This window comes from Pipistrellus hanaki (genome assembly GCF_964339955.1).
Source record: "Pipistrellus hanaki genome assembly, chromosome: 16".
NCBI classification, from domain to species: domain Eukaryota; kingdom Metazoa; phylum Chordata; class Mammalia; order Chiroptera; family Vespertilionidae; genus Pipistrellus; species Pipistrellus hanaki.
In genome coordinates this window covers 10228965-10245786 of record NC_140518.1, presented here as the reverse complement: position 1 = coordinate 10245786, position 16822 = coordinate 10228965, and the positions used below count along the sequence as shown (strand labels likewise).

General features: G+C 51.6%; 1 protein-coding gene across 1 annotated transcript in view; it reads left to right on the top strand.

Annotated features, from left to right (window-relative positions):
• Positions 1-16822, top strand: part of FAM117A (family with sequence similarity 117 member A) — a 39233-nt gene that overhangs the window by 16451 nt on the left and 5960 nt on the right. Inside the window, exons 2-3 of the mRNA XM_084863544.1 lie at positions 7237-7406; positions 15586-15681. Of these exons, the coding sequence (XP_084719670.1) occupies positions 7237-7406; positions 15586-15681 (266 nt within the window). The remainder of the gene's footprint in view (positions 1-7236; positions 7407-15585; positions 15682-16822) is intronic.

Here is a 16822-nt window from a genome sequence, read left to right as displayed (position 1 = left end):
GGATCATCCTTTTCCTCTTTGCTGATGGTGAATAGTTAGTATACTCCTTATTTCCCCCACAATGACATCTCCAGATGGGTTTGTCCTGGCCCTTCTCTCCAGCTGCCTATAGCTGTGGTCTCAGACATGTAGCCAGAAACGCTTTCCTTTGAGCTACACACTTAAACATGGAGTCAGTACTTAATCGAGGGTCTGCCTGAGAAGTTTTCCATTCATACACAAACCTCATCGTAAGCCTTTCTTGGTAAGGGAGATGTGGTGTTACTGTGTATTTCTTCTTCCTTTTTAACCTTGTTTCTTTGATTTCTTCTCCCTGTTATGGTTGAAACGAGCTATTGCTTGGTGTGGAAAGAAGTATTCAAAGGCCCGAGTTGAATTTTCCCAGCTGAGATGGATGGGGTCTCCTTGGGCTTTCCAAGGAGGGTCCTAGCTCTTGTACAGTCAGACTGGGGATTTCGGTTTGACCGCAACTTCCCTCCAAAACGCACACGCCCCCGAGTGAAGCAGTTAGGCGGTGCTGGAGCACCGGGAGCTCAGAAGACTGCCTGCACGGTGTGATCCCAGCACGTGTACTGAGATGGAAAAATAGTCCCCGTGAAGCTGAGGGAGGGACTTCCCCTACTTATTGCAGCTCTGTTATCGGGGAGATGTTTAGAATTCTGAACCCCTGTTTTACTTCGCTCATCTCCAGATTAACATCCCCCTTACTCCCTCCCCACCACCAAAAATAAAAAATAAAAAGAAATCTCTGCATCACAGCTAGGAGATGGGACAGGGTAGTGCCTGCTCCCTCCATGTGCAAACCATGTGCCCCGCCTCAGCCCTGGGCCTGCTTGTCCTTCCCAAATGAAGATCAGTGACTGAAGAAAGCAGATTGTAGAAAAATGTGTATGATGTGATCTCATTTTATAAAAAATATACGCGTACCCATATGTGCATGAAGAGGGGCCGGGAAGGATATGCACAGGAGTGATCTGTGAGGAGGGGGCATGCATGGTTCTTATTTTTCATTTTTTTGTTCATCTGCATGTTCTTATTTCCCTCAACACATGTACAGTTTCTGTTAAAAATATGAGTTATTTTCTCTTTAAGAGGGGAGGCGAGACGGCCAGGGCTAATAATGCTTCAAAGCCCAACAACATGGGAAAGTGACTCATAACTTGTTTGTTGGACCTGCTGGTTGTTGAGCTCTTGCCACGTGTGAGGTCTCATTGGCTGCCTTTCTCTTCTTTCTGTGCTCGCGTATTTTGGGATCACTAGGTTTCAGGCTAGCGGAGGATGGGTGGAGGGTAGCCTTGTCTTTATTTCCCAGGCTTCTCTCTCCTATGTGAGAGTAGAGTAAGTGAAGCAGCGCCTAGAAGCTCAGCCAGGACCCTTTGGTCAGGGCCTGGTTTCTCCTCATCAGCTGCTGAGCCTCCGCCCCACAGTCCATCGTTGGCCAAGTTGAGAAGGGCAGCCACCAGCACCTCACTTCCTGTGCCATCTACCGCCTTCCTCCTTCCCCTGACCCCTTCTTGCTCTCCTAAGAGCTGTCACCGGTCTCCTTTGGGTACCAGGGGCGGGTGTTTGCTGGTGTGGTCAGGACTGAGGGACAGAAGAGAGCACAGAGACAACTTGGTGATCCTTCTGAAGAGGCGTTGGCTGGGGTGCCTTCAGGTGCTTAGGGAGTGTAGCCTAGTGAGCAGCTTCTCCTCCTCCTGTATCACAGTGCTTATCACAGAGCGGGCTGGTGGTGGGCACGCAGATTCTGCTTACCGAAGCAGTCCGCCGGACCCCTGTAGGGTGCCAGGCCCCTGCTAGCCACTCCTGGTTCAGTGTCTTATCTGCCCTTTGTGTGCTCTCCTCCCTGTGGACTGTCCCCAGTGCGCAGACACTCAGAGCCCCCTCTCCCCAAAGCCATAAAAATGCAGCAGTTGGAAACCAGGCCCAAGTGGCTCTGGAAGATAGCACTAAGGCTTCTTATCTCCGGTGTGTGCTGGTTTGTTTTGTTTTTTCCATTTGCCGTTGCCCAAGAACCAAAGCATCCGCCGCTGATCAGCTACAGGGTGAAATTGCCTGGCGCCGCGCCAGAACGCTCCGCCAGGTGGTTGGGCCGTGGAGGCTGCTGCATGCGATGGGCCGATAATACCCCACAGCGCTGTAAACAGGACACTCCACCCTCCCGCAGCCACCCAGCCAGTGCCCCGGCAGCCTGCTGCTTTGTCATGGCCTGTCATGATATGGGCGTCTCTTCTCAGATAGGAGAGCCGATTGTCTTATTTTCCTCCCCATTTCCCAAATCTGAGAAGGGGGTACTTTCCAGAAACCAAACCAGTTCATCTTCTGACCACAAGCAACCGTTGTCACTTTTCAGCGCTTTTCCTTTAACCAGCATCACAGAGTTGCAGAGCAAATCCCACTCCCTAGGTCCTTCTGATATGCCCACGAGGGATAAGCCTGTGAGATTTCTTAGGGGATGTTCCTCTCGGAGGTGGGTCGCAGTGGGCAGCACACCTTGAGTGCTGACCCGCAGCTGCTGATGCCCACGTGGACAGGCAGCTGTATTTCCGCCCTGCGCCGTTTATTCAGGGTGGTGTCCGTGCTGCGTTGGGCTTCCTAGTGGAGGGAAGGGCCTTGGCACTGCAGACATGAACCTTCCCAGGGAGAGTGGTGGCCAGAACTCCCTCTGCTGTCTCGTCTGGGTAGCCTCCTCTCCCTAGACCCCCTCACCCCCACCTTCCATCCTAACAGACTGTGGAATGGGGAGGGATTAAGAGACCATTGGTTTGACCTAATCTAGCGAATAAAGACTTTCAAGTGCACTTGTATCTCACCTGTTTTTTACAGCGTCCCTCAGAGGGAACTGAGGCAGGTCGTGCTCCTGCTGGGCAGATGGGAGAACAGGCCCAGGAAGCCGCCTGGTGCTGGCCTCAGTCACACCACAGTGAGGGCCGAGCTGCAGTCAGACTAGATCCCTCCGATCTGAGCGTGTGGGGGGAACACTGCTTCAGCCTGTGGCCTCTTCCAGGATGAACCAAAACGTGACTGATTTTGGCTTTAGTTGGTGTTGCATTTGGGGGGAACGTGACACCCTGGTTTAGCCCTTAATCAGTTTTGGTGCCCTCATTAGCAGGTGTTCCCCAGACCATTTGGAATGAGGCTTTTGAAACAAAAATAAAAATAAATCTAATTTTTAAATGCCCCCCCCCCCCATATGTTGGACATGAAGGAAGCATGGCATTTTATGGACTCTTCCAAGGGGCCATGACATGCCAAGAATTTGGGGGTTTGGGGGCGGGGGGGGGGAGGGAGATCCTTGCTGAGGGCTCTGAGACAGAAGGTAACGCAGTCATTTTGTGGCTTCCCAGGAGCGGTGCCAACACATTGCACTAGGATGTGGTCACTACAGAAATAGGGCGAGGCCCAGCTGTCTCATTTCAGGAAAAGAAACTGAGGCAAGTCCTTAGTTTGACTGAGCTGTGGTGAGACCCTTGCAGATCTAACAGAGAAGGTGTCCAAGGCTGCTGGGTCTGGATTAAGTGCTTGATTTCCCCCATTCCCTTCACCATCTCTTACCCCCTTCCTGCCTGCCTCCCTCCCCCTTTTTTCCCCTCTTCCTTTTGTATGTATGGGGTATGTTTTGTTTTGTTTGTTTGTCTTGTTCCTGGCATATGGAGGAATAAGTCAGTACCCATGAAGTCCTCAGAGTCTTTGCAAATAGCTTTGGTCAGAGGTGGCCAGAAAGCATGTAGAGTTGACCATAATGAGTGGTGGTTGGAGTCTCATGTCAAATTCCAGGACTCTGAGCCCTCCCTAGCCGAGGGAACACGGGGAGTGAAGGACCACATTTGACTGCTGCCCTTGAGATTGGAGTTCTGCTCTAGCTCATGAATGGTTGGGATATGAAGGATAATGGAACTGATTTAAGATGGGTGTGGTGTAAATTGTTCCCAGAAGATAGCAGAATGCTTTAACCCACTTTTCAAAGACTTCATAAAACCCCCCCAAAGAAGTCCATAAAATGACAAAGGTCATTGTAGACCTCCAGGTCAGGCCTGTTATCTCCTTCCCTGAAAAGTAGCTAACGAGGCAATCCTTCCTCCAGGTATCCGGGCAGGAGTTCCAGCAGCCTCAGAGAATGTCCTCATGCAAGAGGGCCTGGAGCCCCAGTGAACTGAGATAGGAGGGAGGAAGCTTAGATTCAGATCTGGGACTGTCTCTGACTTGCAGGGTGAATGAATCTGATCTGAGACTGGGCTTCCCTGTGCGTTGGTTTCCTTGCCAATCTTTCCCTAGCACCTTCGAAAGCTGCTGGGAAAGTAGAAGATTGCATACATTAACAAACTTTGCGGGATGGGGCAAAACTTGGGGACTATGTAAACACAGTTGAGCAAAGGCAGCAGCTTCTGCCAAGGGGCTGGGAGAGGCGTCTCAAGATATCTTTCTCCCCATCGCTTCTTTCCCAGCCCTGGAGTCACAGCCCTTTCCCTTCACACAGGGATGACACAGCCATCAGGATTGTGGCGTTCTGGCCTGTATTCCAGGCTCTTGCTCATCTGCTACCCACCTGTTTCTCTGTTTCTTTGCTTTTCTGTCACGTGAACTTGCTTTTCCAGAGTCCCTACCTCACCACTGGGCTCTTAAAGACATGTGGAAGGGCCACAGCATTTTGGTGTCTGACTTGGCTGCTGACATAGGTCAGAAGCTCTCAGAAATACCCGATGGTTGCTTTTTGATCTTAAGTGCAGAATAGGAGGGTGAGTGAGAGGAAGATGAGTGATTGAAAAAGCTAGCGTAGGAGATGAAGTTGGAGCTTGAACCCAGCATGCCTGTCATTGGCTTCCAGGGTGACAAGCCGCAGGATGGGGAAGAGAGAGGTTGGGCCTTTCTGAGCCTCGGAGGAAAAGAGACAAGCAGCTCTAGTGGCTTGACTTCTGGGGGGTGGGTTGAGCATGGATGTGCAGGCAAACTTAGAATCCGTGGTATAGAGCAAGTTTACCCTTACAGTAAGAGTTTATGCAACTACCTAGGCACCTGCCAATCACCAGTCCTATGCTCTAGGCTCTGGAAGGGGTACAAAGATAAATTAGGGACAGTCTTTTTTTTTTTTTTTTTAATATATTTTTATTGATTTTTTTACAGAGAGGAAGGGAGAGAGATACTGCCTCTTGCACACCCCCCACCGGGATGTGCCCGCAACCAATGTACATGCCCCTGACCGGAATCGAACCTGGGACCTTTCAGTCCGCAGACCGACGCTCTACCACTGAGCCAAACAGGCCTCAGGGGGACAGTCTTGCTTATTCTTGTTGGCCATAGGTTGTTTATTATTTAGGAGTTACACATACCCATGATCCAGAAGAGAAGGTGATAAGTACTAGAGGGTACAAAGTGCTGAAGGAAATCAGAAAATCCTGAGAGATTCCTTCCAGAGATCCAGAAAATCCTGAGAGATTCCTTCCAGGGATCCAGAAGGTTCTTGGAGGTGGAGGTAGGCCTTGGCGGACCGAGGAGATTTCAACCTTGGACACATGTGCAAACCTCAGAGGAGGGAAGGCCCGGGACCTGGGTGGGCAACTGTGTAGTGTGGTTTGTGCAGGACAGAGACTTTGAAAAGGAGTGAAATGTAAGGACAGGTAAGTGGAACCAAAACATGAGGCCTTTGATTACCATCTTGAAAAGAGGGTCTTGGAAGAGTTCTAATAGAAACAATAAGATCATTTAACGGAATGTGTTGTAACCTGTTTAAATCAGTGTATATTGATTTGGAACAGTGCTTATGATGTAAGGCAAAAGCACATTGCAAAATATGTACAGTATGATTTCTTTTTTGTTGTTGCTAATCCTCACCCGAGGACATTTTTTCCATTGACTTTTTTAGAGAGAATGGAAGGGAGGGGGAGGGACAGAGAGAGAAACATCAATGTGTGAGAGATACATTGATTGGTTGCTTCCTGCACACACCCCGACCAGGTCTGGGGAACCTGCAACCAAAGTACGTGCCCTTGACCAGAATCAAACCCAGGACCCCCTTCAGTCTGCAGGCCAACGCCCTATCCACTGAGCCAAACCGGCTAGGGCTGTTAGTGTCTCTTTTTTTTAATGTAAAGCTCTTCAAGTTTATTGATACCTACAATCCCCAGTTTCTTTTGCGTGGTGCTTAATGCACAGATGAATTATTAAGGGATTAATATAGATGTGAAAGCATTTTGCTCTGTTTAAAGGAAAGAATCTTACAGATCTTAATTAGTAGCGTTTTGAATGTGGCCATGGAAAACATGGTCCACCCAGATGATTGAGACTTACAGATGTTTCTGGAACCCTTACATTTATCAACAGTCTCAACCTTACTTTCTCCCAGAAAGTTGTAACCCAGGTAAAATTAAAGTGAATGCACTTACGGTGCTTTATTCTCGTCCCATTTAGCCAGAAACCTGAGACAGAGGAGGGAACCGAAAGATGTGGATATTTCCCTAAGCTGACTCCTCAGGCTCTATAGTTGAAAGTCAATATTATGTCATTTTCTTTGTCTCAGGCATCTAGGTTCCCTGGGGCTGACCAATCCTGAAGGAAGAATAAAGAGACCTTCAACCCGGCCAGTGTAGCTGGCTCAGTGGTTGAGTGTCAACCCATGAACCAGGAGGTCACGGTTCTATTCCTGGTCAGGGCACATTCCGGGATTGCAGGCTTAATCCCCAGTAGATGATTCTCATTACTGATATTTCTATCTCTCTCCCCCTCTCTCTTCCTCTCTCTGAAATGAATAAAAACTTATATTTTAAAAAAAGAGAGAGGGAGTCCTTCAGTTGGATTTGTGTAGTGCTTAGTAGCTTTCCAGTGAGTGCTGAAGGGAAAGAGAAGAGCAGGAGATAAAAGATGGAAGAAAAATTGGTTTTTGTCTACTTAGAGTTCCCTCTCTAACGATGGGAAGCAGTTCTGCTCTCAGGAAACTCAGTATGGAGGCCTCGGCTTCACAGTTCACAGCCCATTAGGAACAGGAAAAAGATGGGGGACATGTATATACCGTTATCCCAGCCCAAAGTAAAATGTGCAAATTGTTTCCAGTGAGAGCAGCCAGCTGGTTCATGGGGGAGCTCTCTGTGTGTGCTTTTATGGGCAGCTTCACATTCCCGTAGGAGGGGGTGGACGCAGGTGAGGAGGTGGCAGTCGGGTAAGGCTTCGGAGAAGAGAGAAGGTTGGTTTCCGTGCCTCTTTCCACCATGCTCACGTCCAGGGGCATGCTGTGCTCTCTTCCAGCCAGCGTCCCGTGTGCAGTGGCCCCAGAAAAGCCCGTGTGTAGGCCTCAGCCACCTCAGGTCCGACGCACATTCTCCCTGGACACCATCCTCAGCTCGTACCTCCTGGGCCAGTGGCCACGAGATGCCGATGGGGCCTTCACCTGCTGTTCCAATGACAAGGCCACCCAGGTAACGCTCTCTCCTAACCGGAAAAGGAAGAAGGATGGGGCAGGGGCTGGCTGAGGAGGCCTTTGGTCTACCTACCAACTCTCAGTCCTTGAAATTATTTGTCTTGGGTTTCGGCTGTACATATCCACCATGCAGCTTTTCGTCATCTCATGTTTACCAGCTGGGTTTTCTTTATAAACTGGCGTGAAAATGAGCTTGTATTCCACCTGACTGATGGGAGAGAAGTCAATCTGGGTGTTTCAGTTTGGCTTTAGTATTGATGTGTGGACAAGCAAGAGCTGGTTTTGGAATTTATTCTAGGTTTTAAAAAAACGAGACTTACCTTGCTAAAATTAAACTGGGGCCAACATTCAATTGAGTTTGCACTCCCCAGACAACTGGGAGGGGTGGCCAAAAAGGGTGTTGAGCCAGGAGAGATCTCACTGGAGCAACAGGAGTAGAAGGCTCTCAGATAATGGAGAGCTGATCCCTAGCCAGCGGCTCAGTCTGGGATTTCAGTGGGCTCATTGGAGTTCTGTGGAGCCCAGGTCCCTTTCCTTTGCGACAGTCTTTTCACTAAGAATCGTAAACTTAGAAGGAATCGCCGCAGCTCATCCAGCCCATGTATCAGGTTTTGAATAAGATAGTGTTAGCCTGAGCAAGAAGTCATCCCTGAACTTATACAAAGATATTTCTTCATCTGATTCAAGACTTCAGCAATCTTAGCAGTTCTCAGGGGGGAAGGGGTGTCTGTATGGGGGGTACTGGAAGAGACTGGACAAAAACCATACACCTACGGATGAGGGTAGTGGGGGGAGGTAAGGGCAGAGGGTTGGGTGGACAAAAAGGAGAAACAATTGTAATAATCTGAACAATAATGATTTATTATTTTTTAAAAAAATAAATCTTAGCAGTCATGTTGTTAAGAGTGAGATATTTTCCCTTTTGATGTAGCTTAAATCTATTCCTGTTCAACTTCAGAACAAATGAGTTGTCCTCAGGAAGGAAGATACAGGCTCAGAGGCAAAGCAGCATCCTGGGGATACTGGGCAAGTCAGCTCTTCCTTTGCAGCTTGCGGTGGTGGGGAGAGGGGGGAGGGCAGAGGGCGGGGGTGCCCGCTCTGCCTGCCAGGAGATGGGGTGGGTGATGGCCAAATGTGAAAGTGTTTCATGTGCTCACTTTACCCTCCCTCCTTTCTGAGCACATCACGTCAGTCCCTTTCTTTTATTTATTTATTTTTTAACGAGGTCCATTTTCCAATGTTATTGGTGAGAGTCTGAATGCCCAGCACTGTTCTTGGCATGTTGAAGTGAAGAAGAAGGAAATGAGAACAAGATTTGGCCTCTGCGAGTCTGGGTGCCAGGCCCATGAAGGCCAGGGAATAAACAGCCAAGGGATGCGTGGGGCCAAGTGTCTGGCACATGTCAGAGGAGGGGAATTCTCGTGGGAATACCCTTCCGCGACCCTACAAGCATTTACAGCCATTGAAGTCGACGGCGCTCTTTAGATCTGTGAACAGAAAGTGAAGGGAGAACACGCTCCAGGTGGCAGACAGAGCAGACAGAGCAGGTCTACCTCCTGGGAGCCCTGGGAACTACCCTGTACCCTCAGAAAAGGGCAAGTAGGATGGGCTGTGCTTCCACGTCACCGACCTGGAGCAACACCCCTTTCTCCGCAGAGAGCAGTGTGTAACCCAAATGATGTAAGTAGTCAAGGAGAGCTTCTTGGAGGAGCGGACTTGAGGTTACTCCACGTGTTTAAGCTCACGATTGCATCCCTCGTTGTCCCACGGCAGGCTGCCACGTAGCCTGTCTCTATCGTTTCCTGCTGCCGCCTTCTAGGAACCCTCCATCCCACTCCTCACATGGCGTTCTCTCTGTCAGCTCCAGGCAGGGCTGGACTCCGATGTTCCCCCGCCGGATTTAGAGGCCTGGACCGTGCTGCTGCTCAGGCTCCAACTGCAGGCCAGCTCTTTTATATAACAAGTCTGGGCTTCCTGCCACAGCAAGACAGAGGTCAGCGATGCGCCTCCGTGGGTCTGGCAAGGCCGAGCTGTGCAGCTTTCCTCTTTCCCTGGGATGGGCTCCAGCCCTCGAGGAACTCTTAGCAACCTGTCAATATTGTGGCTGCAGTCAGGAGGTGGGAGAGTTCTGATCAACGCAGGCATCCAAACCAAGTATGCACTCTGCCCATCTGTCATTGCTGGCCTTCTGGGAATTTTCTGCTTCTAGGTTTTGGGCACCATTCAAATCCCTGCTTGAGTCCCTGGCCTGGCACAAGCCACCTCCCACACTGGTCGTACACCATGCTGACCTGAGGCTCTCCTGGCATCTCCCTACTGAGCACGGGTGTATCACCCAGAGGGACTGGAGATGAGTTTTATTGGGGAGATACTAGGGAGTAAGGGGAAAGGTAGGGAGATGGGATCTATCAAAGTCTTTGAAAGCTTTCAAACTGTTAAAAAACGGGAATTAAAAAAAAAAATAGTTCCCTATCTTACCCTTTTCTGAGCTTGAGGGGGCCTATTCCCACCCCTACCCCACATTCTGCCCTTTCTCTTCCAGCCACACCAATATAGTATCCACTCTATCTGACTGGCCTTCACTTATTCCCACCACCATCTGCCCCTCTCACCACCCCCAACCCCCCACTCCTCCCCGCACCCAGACCCAGCAGCCAGAGTGTGTGTTTGGAGACCACGTCAGCCCTGGCATTCCTGGGGTGAAGGCAGGGAACCATTGTGCAACACCCTTTTTTGAACCCCATAGAGCAAGCCGGAGCCCTGCCCGTTCCAGGCAAGTTTCAGGCTGGGCAGCAAGCACAGAACACTTGCCGGGCTATTCAGATAGCCAGTCATGCTGCATCCTCAAGGCTTCCTCCCAGGCAGAGAAGGAGTGAAAAGCTCTCCATTGTCGAATATGGCAGGTTGGCAACAGCCCCAGTCCCCCCCCCTCTCCACCCCCGGGCTGAGCTGTGTTTGCAGCTCTTAGGCAGGCACAGGTAGTCTCCGGACCATGTATAGGCTGACAGGGAGAGCTGAGTTACCCAGCTGCTTGAGGCAGAGGAGGGAGAAGTGGACAGATCCCCTTTGGGAAGTTGGTGGTTCTGAGAGGGAGAGGAGGTCTGAATGTGGTGATCGGGGAAGGAGTGCTCTGGAGATGCTGCACGTTCCGAGGCAGAAGGAGCAGTGGGAGAGGGATGACCAAGTTTCCCAGAGACCAGCTTGGTGAGATTAAGGAAGTGCTCAGGTGCAGCGGGAGCTGGACGCAGAGTGGCCAGCCAGCGGGGAGGAGAAGGGCTTCTGTGCAGTCACCCTCACCTGGAGGACTTGTCAGGATTCTCCAAATCAATCTGAATATGTGCTCCCCTCTCCGGACCACTCTCCCCCCCAACTCAGCTGGTAAACTAGAGCTGGCTGCCAAGTGGCCTCTCCCAGCGGCTGGACCTGGGCCAGGGCGGTGGTGGCACCACATGCCGGTTGCGGTCACCCTTCTCTCTTCTTGCTGTGCAAAGCACTGGAGTCTTCTCGCACCCTTCTGGAGGGAGGAAGTGGTCTCACCACAGCTGGCATGGCTGTTTGAGCAAAATTCCCCTGCTGGTGTTCTCATCCTGGATACCTGCTCTGCCTCCCTCCACCCACCACCCCCTCTTCTGTTCATACAGGTGGGGAAGCCTCCATGACAGACTTGTTTCTTAGGCCTGACTTACCCTTTAGGAATACGATGGCTTAAGTCCTTGACAAACTTCATGCAGTGTCTTGAAGGCAGGAGGCAGGGGTGGCATCTTTGTTTGGGAGGACTTCCCTTTCTGTGACTTGCCCTACCTGTGTCATGTCTTCCTCCTTTTCCCAAGCCAGTGCCTTAGCATTTAGTGATGACACGCAATTCAGATTGCCCGTCACGGGCCTGCCTTGGTGGGTGTGGACGCCTGGGCACAGCGCCTATTTCCCAAAATGGTGAGCAGGACCAGTTGTTCAGCATATGGTGTGACAACAGCACAGAACGTCGGAAGATGGGTTCATGATGGAAAATGTGAGCGTTGCATAGTCACTGTAGGGCCAGAGATGGTGGCCTTGGCCACCTGCAGCCAGAGTCCTCAGATCTGGCCGGCAGACCCCCCTCGGAGTCTTTCCTGTCTCTGTCTGGCCAGAGTCCCAGGAGGCCAATTCCCTGCTGGATTTCATTTCAGCACGTAATTACTGACCATCTGTACCAAGCCAGGCACCATGCTGTCCTGGGCCTCCACACAGGTATGCTGGGTTATGTTCCTAGGACCCAGCTGGGCTCTGCCAGCGCCACTGGAGACAACACAGCTAGTGCAGCTGGGGACAGAGGAGCAGACTAGTTGGGAGGGTTTTCCGCTCCATTGGGCCCCTGCCTCGTTCTGTCAGGCTGCTCCTTGGAAATCTCTCCTCTGTCCCCATGCCCAGTCATCCTTCCACATGGTGCTCTGGGATCCCAGGACCCCAGACCAGGCTTCCTTGCTCTAAGCCACATTCCGTTTTGCATAATCCGAGCATCATCTGCACAGTTGGCTGATGCCACTCACGGCTGGTAAAGAGCCCTGCTTTTCCTTCAGCTGCTCCCCTGGGCCGGGGTGTTCAAACAGATCTGTTCCAGTGTGTGAGTCCCTTTGCCCAACATGACTTTGGCCTGCTGAGCTCAAGCTCCACCCTGCTTCCAGAGGGTCATCTGGAACGACTGCTCGCAGTGCTGTCACGCAGCACGGCTCGGCTCCTGTTGTGCCATAGAGCGCTGCTCTTTGAAGGGTAGCCTTCAATAACTGTGACTTCTCTGCTCCAAGGAGACCTCTGTGGTGAGACCCAGGGGAAGGGGGGCTTGTCCACCCAGGGGCACTGAGAATAAGGGGCAGGCCATGGCCCCCACTCTTGATGCTCCCAGTTCAGTCCGAGGCACCAAAGACCACACTTGTGCACATACCTGCCAAGAGAACTCTCAAGGCCAGCATGTAAACAGCTTCAAACACAGCATAACCTGTGTATAGCTGCTGTAACAAATTACTTCAAATTTAGTGACTTAAAACAACAAGAACTTATTCTCTCACGATTCTGGAGGCCAGAAGTCCAAAGTCCATCTCACTGGGCCAAGATCAAGGTGCTGGCAGGGCTACGCCTTCTCTAGAGGCTCTCTGGGAGATCCGTTCCTTGCATCCTCCAGCTTCTGGTGGCTGCCAGCATGTTTTGGCTCGTGGCCACATCACTCCAATTTCTTCCTCCATGTCACATCGTCTTTTCTTCTGTGTGTGCCTAATCTCCCACTGCCTCTCATAAGGACACTTGTAATGGCATTTAAGGCCCACCTGGATAACCCAAGATAATATTTCCACCTTAACTTAATCATATCTGCAAAAACTTGACTACCTAAAGTAACATTGACAGGTTCCAGGGATTGGGACCTGATATTTTGGGGGATCATTTTTCAATCTGTCACATCTATTTTTTTTCTTTTCTTTATTTTTATTTTTTAAAATATATTTTATTGATTTTTTACAGAGAGGATGGGAGAGAGATAGATAGAAACATCAATGATGAGAGAGAATCATTGATTGGTTGCCTCCTGCATGCCCTCTACTGGAGACCGATTTGGCAACCTGGGCATTTACCCTTAACCGGTATTGAACCTGGGACCCTTCACTCTGCAGGCCGATGCTCTATCCATTAAGCCAAACCAGCTAGGGCCTATCACATCTATTGACCTCCTCCTGCTGTGCCCCTGGCTCACTCTGCTCCAGCCTCACTGACTTCCTCTTCATCCTCAACACATCAGGCTTGCTCCTGCTTCAGGGCCTTTGCACTTGCTATTCCCTCCGCCTAGGTCCCTCTTACTGGCTCACTCCCTTATCTCCTTCATGTTTTTCTCCAGACATTACCTTTTCATTGAAGACTTCTGGACATTTAATATGTCGATCTCCCCATCATCCCACCCACATCCCAGTATCCCCTGCCCCTTTTTTTGGTGCACTTTTCTCTTTAGTACGTGTCATTGTTGAGACTGTGCCCCCAACCAGAACATAAACTCGAGGGGGCGGAGGATTTTCGTGCATCATAGTGTCCCCAGCACCCGGAACGCTGCCTGGCACAGTTTGCAGTGAGTAGCCATTTGTCGAATGCATGGATAAGAAAAAGGAGCTGGGGTTGGTCTTCCTGGGCAGAACAGAACCAAATATGGAGAGGAGAGCCCATAGGATGGAGGGTGAGATGGTTATAGCCACTGCCGGGGTGGGGTGTTGAGGTCAAGCGATGGCCTTGGTAGCACAGTTTACACAGAGCAGGCAGCAGCTGCTGGAAGACATTGCAGAGCGGAGTGCAGGGAAGTGAAGCAGATTGAGAGAGGAGATGATCCTAGCTGTCATGAATTTTCACATCCTTTCTCAACTCCAGCGCGAGCCCACATCTCTCCTTCCACCCCCTCACATGTTGCAGAAGAAAGAAGGCAGTTGAAGAGTTTGCCAGAGATGCTAGTGGAACCGGTGGCAGCCTGGATGTGGCTGTTTCCACCTCTCACCACCCACCGAATGCAGTGTCTTCCTGGAGGAGGGGAAGGGGGCTCCTCACCTTCCCCTCTCATCCCTCCTCCATAGCTTCCGCCACCTTCCCAGGGACAACAGGCTGGTGCGAGACTCAGCACTTGGATTAGCAGAGCCAGGCACCTATGGGGTTGTCTTTGGAGCCCCGGATGGAGGAGAGTTCGTGCACCCGCTGAGCCCAGGGGCTGAGGGAGAAGCGGACTTCCTCCTCACGTTTCAATCTATGCAGCAGCCATTTCTGAGGTTCTGTCTGCCAGCTCTGGTTTAGAGAGATGTAGGCATTTGGGAATAGACAGCTGCTTGCTTTCCATCGACTGTCAGCCAGCTTCACCTCTAGGGCTTTGGGGTCTGGGCCAGAAGGATGTGCTGCCTGCCTTTTTCCTGAAGGAGGGGCCTGGGGGGATGGATCTGAGAGCCTCCCCGCGGTGCCAGCCTCAGGGAAGGGAAGTAGGCAGTTGTCTCACCCTGGCTGTTGTTTCTGCCCAGCCAGGGTTCTGATGGGTGGGCAGCTGGGAGAAGGTAGAACCCAGGAGCCCCTGCCCGGGGCCCCTCCCCGGCAGCTGTCACAGGGCAGGCTGCTCCCACAGCCCTGCTCAGACTGTCCCTGCTGAGCTCTTCTTAGCAGCTGTTGGGTGTTGAGTTGTTGGGTTTCTCTCTCTCTTCCTCCCCCTTCTGTTTGCTGCAACCTCTCCGGGGAGGTCAGCAGATCTGTTGTAGGAGACGGTTCCCAGGCCCTCATGGTTTTGGCAGCTCATGCAAAGAACTTAGAGAGGAACTGGTTCCACTGGCGCATTCCCCCTTGGGCCCCTCCCTTGGAATGGAAATAGGGATGTTGGTTGTGGGGAGGGATCTTATCCTCCTGCCGAGTGCTAAGAGCCAACAGCTTCCTCCCTCAGCTTGGGGCTCAGGAAGTGGGTCTACACACTCCCCCTGCCTCCAACTTGGGCCAGCTCTGTCTTCTGTGCAGCAGAGAGGGAGCCAGCAGACTGACAGCCCTGTTCTCACGAGGAGCACGCAGGGCCCAGGAGAAGGAGCTGTGACAAAGCCAAGAGCGGTCAGGAGTCAGGGCTGAATTCAGAATTCTGGCTCCCTCCTTCCTGAAAATGCCCCGTCCCTGGGTATTCAGGAGGGCTCCTAGCACTTGCTGTGTGCAGGGGACACTCACGGCACAAGCCCGAGGCACCGCGCCGCACAGACATCTGCTTCTGTCAGGGAGGGGGGGGTCTCTGTTGACCTTTTTTCTGCTTTTCCAATTAATGCTTCCTGTCTAATAACTTGCTTTCATTAGGTTCCCAGGAACTGGGGCCTGTGCTGGGCACACGGAGGGTACGAGAAGAGAGGGTGCCAGTGGGTCTCTGCGCCCCTGCTCTTTGGGGGGACAATGCTTGAGCTCACTATTGGGGAGCACCGACAGCTGGGCCTGTCAGCCACGTGTAAAAGTTATAGAGAAGAGAGAGCAGGCCAGCCTTGCTGCTCTTCAGGAGGAAGGTGATGGGGAAAGAGGGAGTCTCGGGGAGAAGCCTGGAAGAATAACAGGCTGACAGTGCTGAGGTGGTGGAGCAGATGAGAGAGCAGAGGCCACTGCCTCTGTCCAGGAGACTGTGTCTGCTTCCCCTGAACCCACCTGAGAAGCTGCTCCATTTCTCCCTGCAGACGCCCCTGTCATGGCAAGAGCCTGACGGAGAGCGGAGCAGCTCCTGCACGCACAAGCGCTCGGCGTCCTGGGGCAGCACAGACCACCGCAAAGAGGTAACTCCCCTCTGACTTCCTGGCCGGAGTAGCTGCCGCTTGTCCGCCCCCAGCACCGTGGGTGCACCTGCTCCAAGGCAGACTCTCACTTCCTGTCTCACTTGCCTTCACCTGGCCTTTTCCTCGTGAGATGACACCTTTGCAGCTGCCTCCCAGCCGCCTGGTGGCCAGGCCTCTGGAGCCAGGACCCTCCTGCCAGCAGGGGCTTGGCCAGTGGCTGCTCTGCCCTTCGGCAGCCGGGCAGAGGGTGGGAGCCACCATTGTTCTCCCTGTGCTTTGAGGTTGGATCCAGATAAGCGGTGCAGAGGCTGGAGGAAGATAGGGAGTGCCTTCCTGAAAAGCCCCAACGCCATGTAGTACTTACTATTCATCCAGCCTCAGTTTAAAAAAAGAAAAAAGTAGTTATTGTTTCCAAGGACTTTTCCTGGCCTCCCTTTCTCTCAGGAGGATTCCAGTCATCGAGGCTGACTAGAGAAAGCCATAGACTGCAATCCCAGGGCTCCCAACCCAGTTGTGTCCGCCATGCCGCGGGGCCACCCCTAAACGGCCCAGCTTGCCAGGGTCACCCTTGACTCTTTGGTGGCGGAGTCACTTCTGCCTTCTTGATTGCAAAAACAGAAAAAATATGAAGTGTTTAAGGCTAGTGGAAAATGCAAAGTATTTAACGTTTGTAATTATCAGAGTAAGCAAGTTATTTACACTAAGCATGGAGCCATGGTTGAATGATCCCCAATAGCAAATCTGAAAGCACTTTCTTTTTGGCAGCAGTCATCCTGCGTGGCTGTGGGCAGCACATCTACCCTCTGAATTCCATTTAATCTAGGCCCGTATTTAAATAGCTCGGTTTCTGAGCACTTGCCAGCTGAGGCCAGTAGGTATAGAATCCCAAATGTGACGGGGGTAATACTCAGAATTGTTGATGATGATCCATAATTGTTACAGGAAATGGAGGGCGGGACAAAATCTGATATTCCCTCTGGAGAGCTTGCGCCTCGCTCAGTGCAGTCTGCTCCAAAGTGGGGGGAAATCCTTCCATCCTTCCTGGTCCCGGGGCCTTTGAGATAGCTGTGAATGTACTTTGGGGAGTGAATTAAAAAACATCATTTCCCATTTCTATTAATAGAGCAGTATTCCATGCCTT